This window comes from Triticum dicoccoides, chromosome 4B (assembly GCF_002162155.2).
Source record: "Triticum dicoccoides isolate Atlit2015 ecotype Zavitan chromosome 4B, WEW_v2.0, whole genome shotgun sequence".
Classification (NCBI taxonomy): domain Eukaryota; kingdom Viridiplantae; phylum Streptophyta; class Magnoliopsida; order Poales; family Poaceae; genus Triticum; species Triticum dicoccoides.
Window position 1 is genome coordinate 654,461,061 of NC_041387.1, and position 6,813 is coordinate 654,467,873.

Genomic DNA, 6,813 nt, shown 5'->3' on the forward strand with positions numbered 1-6,813 from the left:
CTGGCCATTCGACAGCTTTCGAGGGCTGGCTGGCAGCCCATGACCGACCAAGCTAAGAGTTTCGCCCCAGCCTGGCAAAGGGGGCTGATACATCGTCCAGGTCGTTTGGTGCTCGTTAAGTCGGTGGTCGCGGCCAAACCCATCCATCATTTTATGATCACAGAGGCTCCAGTCTGGGTTTTTGAAGAGATCGGCCAATGGATGCTCTCGTTTTTTTGGGCTGGCAAATAGAAAGCGAACGGCGGTCAATGCCTTGTTGCTTGGAATCCGGTCTGCAAACCGACTTGGCAAGGCGGCTTGGGCGTTCTTAGTCTTCAGTTACAAGGGTTGGCCCTGAGAGTTCGATGGGAATGGCTCAGAAGGACGGACCCTGGCAGGCCATGACAAGGCTTACCCATGGCGGTCGATAGAGAGGCTCGGGAGGTTTTTGACAGCATGGTGCACATCTCTGTGGGGAAGGGCAGTAAGGTCCTGTTTTGGAGAGATCGATGGATTCATGGCTTTGCGATCAAGGATATCGCGCCGCTCATCCACGCGTTAGTGGACACGCGAACGATCAATCGTCGCACGGTCGAGGAAGGTTTATTGGAGGACCGATGGCCGCTTGATATCAGCGGAGAGGTAAACTTTGTAGGTCACATGCAGCTCTTACATCTCAACCTCGCATTCAGCACGATCAACCGCGATCCCACCAGGGACGATTCCTTTTCGTGGCCGGCTGACCCGTCCGGATCCTACACTGCTAAGTCCACTTATAATCGTCTTTGCCAAGGTGCCGAGAGGGCACCCTATGCCACTTGCATTTGGAGAAGTTGGGCCCTCGTGAAGTGTAAACTCTTCGTGTGGTTGGCAGTGCGGCTTTGACACGGTCATCATCGCGACCACTTGGGCTCTTTGGAAGCAACGTAACGTAAGAGTCTTTCACCGGTTCAACCAGCAGAAAACTGCGCCTGAGCTGGTCCTTGCCATCATTGCGGAGCTAAAAGAATGAAGATTGACGGGCCTGGGTGGAGGAGGTTATGGTTCGTTTTGTGAGAACCTAGGCATAGGCTAGCTAGTTGGGTGTGCTAGGGTGTGCGTTTCTTTTTGGAAGTTCTCTTTCATTCTTGTAATTATTGCAAATGACATTTGCTCTCTTCTTCTATAAAGTTAATGTACGCCTTTGACGTACTTAAAAAAAAAGAGATAACCGGATCGAGTGGAACTTGACGCCGGAGCAGCTCGCCGCCGATGATGAGCAATGGCGCAACGCATTACTAGTTGCCACGTCGGTAACGTTGGGTGGCGACGCAGCTAGAGCAGTTTTAAAAGCCGCACGCGGATCACGCTCGTCGTTCTTTTTCATTCTTGTTTGCAGAAGCATCCAAAAGTCAGTCAGCAACCCAAAGCAATTTTGCCCGAGAAACAAAATCATGCATCCAGTCGATCGAGCATCATTTCCACTGGAACAACACTACAGGAACGGAAGGCCGAAGCAAAGACAGCTACGGGCACGCCATGGCGCTGTCCTTCGCCGTGCGCCGGCGCAAGCCGGAGCTCATCGGCCCGGCCTCGCCGACGCCGCGAGAGACCAAGCGCCTCTCCGACATCGACGACCAAGGGACGCTGCGGGCGAACATTCGCTTCTTCTTCTTCTACCGTGGGGAGCAGGAGTCTGGCGACGACCCGGTGGGCGCCATCCGCCGCGCCCTGCCGGAGGCGCTGGTGCACTACTACCCCTTCGCCGGCCGGCTCCGCGAGGTGGACGGCCGGAAGCTGGTCGTCGACTGCACCGGCGAGGGGGTCACGTTCGTGGAGGCCGACGCCGACGTCCGGTTCGCGGACCTCGAGGCGGCCGCCGGGCCCGGGCTGACGCCGCCGTTCCCATGCATGGACGAGCTCGCCTTCGACGCGGACGGCGTCAGCGGCATACTCGGCTGCCCCTTGGTGCTCATTCAGGTACGCCTGTGCATATGAAAAATATTGGCAACATACATTCAGATGCTCCTTATTCTTGCCTTCCCACCGATCACCAGGTGACGCGGTTCCTGTGCGGCGGCTTTGTCGTGGGGCATCGCTTCAACCACGCCATGTGCGACGCCACGGGCACAGCGATGTTCATGAACGCCGTCGCCGAGCTCGCGCGAGGCCTCCCTGCGCCAACCGTCGAGCCGACGTGGTCCCGTGATCTGCTCGATGCACGAAGCCCTCCGGCGCCCTCGCTGCCGCACCGCGAGTACGACGTCGTGACGCCCCTGCCGCCATCGCCACCAGCCGACGACATGGTCCTGCGCTCCTTCCTGTTCGGCCCTTCCGTCGTCGCCGCGATGAAGAGATCCCTCCCGCCTGCTCTCCGCGACACCGCCACCAGCTTCGAGGTGCTGGCCGCGTTCTTGTGGCGCGCCCGCACCGCGGCGCTGGCGCTCCGGCCGGACGAGGAGACGCGGCTGGTGACCGTCGTCAACATGAGGAGGCACGTCGCTCTAGGCCTGCCCGCCGGCTACTACGGCTACGCCTGTGCCAACCCCATGGCGGTGATGGCCGCCGGGGCGCTGCTGAGCGGCTCGATGGGAGAAGCGGTTGAGCTGGTGCAGGCGGTGAAGGCTTCGGTGACGGCCGAGTACGCGCGCTCCATGGCCGACCACCTCGTGCTGCACGGGCGGCCGGTGTTGGCCACGCCGAACCTGTTCGTTCTCACCGACCTCAGGCACGTAGGCCTCGATCGTGTGGACTTCGGCTGGGGTGAGCCAGTGTATGCAGGGGCGGCCAGATCAGTTCTCTGGGTGAGCTCGTTGGTCACCGTCAAGAACAGCGCCGGGAAGAATGTGGTGGCGGTGCCGGTCGCGCTGCCGAGGTTGGCAATGGAGCGGTTCGCGTCCGAGGTCGAGACGTTGACCAAGAAGGTTTAGATGCCAGCGACAGCCAAAGCCAAGTAGCCAACTGCATGATCGTTCAACGCTTCTTATGACGATGGGCTCTGCATCTGCATTTCACCTTGTGATGCTCTTTTATTTTTACCATGCTCAATATCTAGTTTTTTGGCTTCGTCACGTGTGACTTAGATTTGAATCGCCAATAATCATTCAAAGGAACCATCTACTATCAGTCGATTTACTCATAACGGTAGTCGCTATTGTAATCGAAAAACGTTCTAAAAAAAAGGCAGCTACTTAAAAGCAAAAGCAAATATCTTGACAAAAAACTATTTGCAAAGTTCATGTTCAAACCCCCATAATTCACAATATTAAAGCACTACTTGATGTGGAATTACAAATAATTATCTAGTAAAATCACTTGAATGGTTTTATATTGTCATTATTTCTTTTTTATCTTTAGATCTGTTCTTGTTCAATTTGCAGAGCGTCTATGGAGATCGTGACTTGCCCGTAAGGAATGTGGTAGAGAGATTGATACAAACATTGCTTTAAACTAATAGCCCGGCGGTAGCTATCTCTAGAAGGATCCTAATGCAAGATCATTAAACTCTAACAACCTCCCTTAGTCACAATTTTGCTAGGTTGAGATTATGTTTGAATTCTTTCAAGTTTCTTACTCGAAGAGCTTTAGCGAAACCATCTCCAATTTGATCTTTTTGGAATTTTGTGAGTACCAAAAATATTTTTCATAATTATGTACTCCCTCCGTTCCTAAATATAAGTCTTTGTAGAGATTTTACTATGGACTACATACGGAGCAAAATGAGTGAATCTACACTCTAAAATGCATCTACATACATCCGTATATGGTTCTTAGTGAAATCTCTCCAAAAACTTATATTTTGGAATGGAGGGAATATTTGTTTGCTGGTTTGTTTTGACATATTCTTGTGCAACTTGCATGTGTTCCTATGGGATTGCATAGTTTTTGGTTTCTACTTGATCAAAAGAGCCAATGGTTGTGTTCCTTACTGTAGCTATTGTCATATCATGTTTTCATGATTTATATACAAGTATAACTATTAGTAATTATTTATGGATGAGCCAGGCTCACATTTTCATTTAAGTTTTGTTTGGATGTAAGTTTACTTCACTAAGCAAACCATGACAATCAAGAAAGCCCAGGAGAGAGTGAGATTCAAGATAGAATATACCCAAGACACCCCCAAATTGTTTCTAAGAAGACTCATAAGGCAAAGCTTGCGAATGCGCAAGACATCCCCACTCTTCAACAACCTTTGTAGTTGAAGTGTATGACTTCCTTAAACCCCTTTTATCCATCCATTGCTTTTTGTGCATTTATCTTGGAACGTCCTTTTGTTTTTCTTTCTGAATAAAGTATGATGATCACCTTTGGTCATTATGTTCAATAAGGTTGTCAGCGTTGCTTGGATTGATTGTTTACTCTATGTGCTTCACTTAAATCTGCTAGAGTAATTGAAGTAGCGTACAGACAATGCTAACTTTCCATAGTTCTCTTATACCTGTTGGAAAGTCGGAAACTTGGTTGACGTATGATTTTGTTTTGACATATTCTTGTGCAAACTGCATGGTTTCTATAGGATTACATAGTTTTTGGTTTCTACTTGATAAAAAGAGCCTATGGTTGTGTTCCTTACTGTAACTATTGTCATACCATGTTTTCATGATTTATATACAACAAAAATATAACTATTAGTAATTATTTATGCACGCAAGCTTACATCATTAAGGAAGCGATTACAATCAAGGAAGCACGGGAGAGTGTGAGGTTCAAGATTGAATATACCCAAGGCACCTCCAATTTGTTTCTAAGAAGACTCAAAAGGCAAAGCTTAGGGATGCGCAAGGCATCCCCACTCTTCAACAACCTTTGTAGTTGAAGAGTGTGACTTCCTTAAACCCCTTTTATCCTTCCATTGCTTTTTGTGCATTTATCTTGGAACATCTTTTTGTTTTTATTTCTGAATAAAGTATGATGATCACCTCTGGTCATTATTCTCAATAAGGTTGCGAGCGTTGCTTGGATTGATTATTTACTCTATGTGCTTCACTTAAATCTGCTAGAGTAATAAAAGTGGCATAGAAACAATGTTAACTTTCCATAATTCTCTTATACCTGTTGGAAAGTTGGAAACTTGGTTGAGGTATGATTTTGTTTTGACGTATTCTTGTGCAACTTGCATGTTTTCTATAGGATTACATGGTTTTTGTTTTCTACTTGATCAAAAGAGCCTATGGTTGTGTTCCTTACTGTAGTTGTTGTCATACCAAGTTTTCATGATTTATATACAACAAGTATAACTATTAGTAATTATTTATAGAGTAGCTAGGCTCATAGTTTCATTTAAGTTTTGTTTGGATGTAAGTTTACATCATGAAGTAAGCCATCACAATCATGGAAGCCCATGAGAATGTGAGATTCCAGATTGAATATACCCAAGGCACCCCCAATTTTTTCCAACAAGACTCAAAAGGCAAAGCTTGGGGATGCGCAAGGCATCCCTACTCTTCAACAACCTTTGTAGTTGAAGAGTATGACTTCCTTAAACCCCTTTTATCCATCCATTACTTTTTGTGCATTTCTCTTGGAACATCCTTTTGTTTTTCTTTCTGAATAAAGTATGATGATCACCTCTGGTCATTATGTTCAATAAGGTTTTGAGCGTTGCTTGGATTGATTCTTTACTCTGTGCACTTCACTTAAATCTGCTAGAGTAATAAAAGTGGTGTAGGAACTATGTTAACATTCCATAATTCTCTTATACCTGTTGGAAACTTGGAAACTTGGTTGACACGTATGATTTTATTATGATTTCTTGGGCATATTTTGATTGGGATGGTTCTGAACTTTTAAGCTCACATGATTTGGATAATCAAAACTTGATAAAACATCAATCTAGAGATTGATTCAATAATACTGAATACCTGGCAATAGTTATGAGACATTCTTGTCACTATTAATTGGCATTATAGAGCAGCTCCTACTATTTGGATAGGAGATAGTGTATTCATTAATCGAACCATTTCCATTTCATGACTAGATTAGCATAGAGCTTGATGTCTACTACGCAACTTTATTCTTGTAGACTCGTGTTGGGCCTCCAAGCGCAGAGTTTTGTATGACAGTAACAATTTTCCCTCAAGTGGATGACCTAAGGTTTATTAATCCGTGGGAGGGGTAGGATGAAGATAGTCTCTCTCAAGCAGCCCTGCAACCAAATAACAAAGAGTCTCTTATGTCCCCAACACACCAAATACAATGGTAATTTGTACAGGTGCACTAGTTCTGCGAAGAGATGGTGATAAAAGTGTAGTATGGATAGTAGATATGAGTTTTGTTAGTGCGAACAATAAAAAACAACACGATAGTAAATAGTAAAATGGAGCACAAACAATATTGCAATGATGGAAAATGAGGCCTATGGTGCATACTTTCACTAGTGCAATCTCTCAACAATGCTAACATAGTTGGGTCATATGATTATCCCTCAAAGTGCAATAAAGAATCACTCCCGAGTTCCTATGAGCGGAGAACAAAAGATAGAAATTGTTTGTAGGGTACGAAACCACCTCAAAGCTATTCTTTCCAGTCAATCTATCCTAGATTTCGTACTAAAATAACACAAAGCTATTCTTTCCCATCAATCTAACCAAGAGTTCATACTAAAATAACACCATATGACACACATCAACCAACTCTAATGTCACCTAGATACTCCAATGTCACCACAAGTATCCGTGAGTTAATTCTATGATATGCATCAAACAACTTCATGATCATAATATTGAATCCACACAAAGAACTACAAGGAGACCCCAAAGTTTCTATCGGAGAAAAGATAATAAAAACGTGCATCAACCCCTATGCATAGATTACCCAATGTCACCTCGGGAATCCGCAAGTTGAGTGCCATAA

The 6,813-nt window shown here is 46.0% G+C and overlaps 1 protein-coding gene across 1 annotated transcript; it reads left to right on the plus strand.

Moving 5' to 3' along the window:
* Positions 1 to 1,449: 1,449 nt before the first annotated feature.
* Positions 1,450 to 3,135, plus strand: LOC119292081 (benzyl alcohol O-benzoyltransferase-like). Its single transcript, XM_037570912.1, has 2 exons — positions 1,450 to 1,938; positions 2,016 to 3,135. The coding sequence occupies exons 1-2, from the start codon at positions 1,498 to 1,500 to the stop codon at positions 2,886 to 2,888; spliced, it is 1,314 nt and encodes a 437-aa protein (XP_037426809.1). The 5' UTR covers positions 1,450 to 1,497; the 3' UTR covers positions 2,889 to 3,135.
* The last annotated feature ends 3,678 nt before the right edge of the window (positions 3,136 to 6,813 follow it).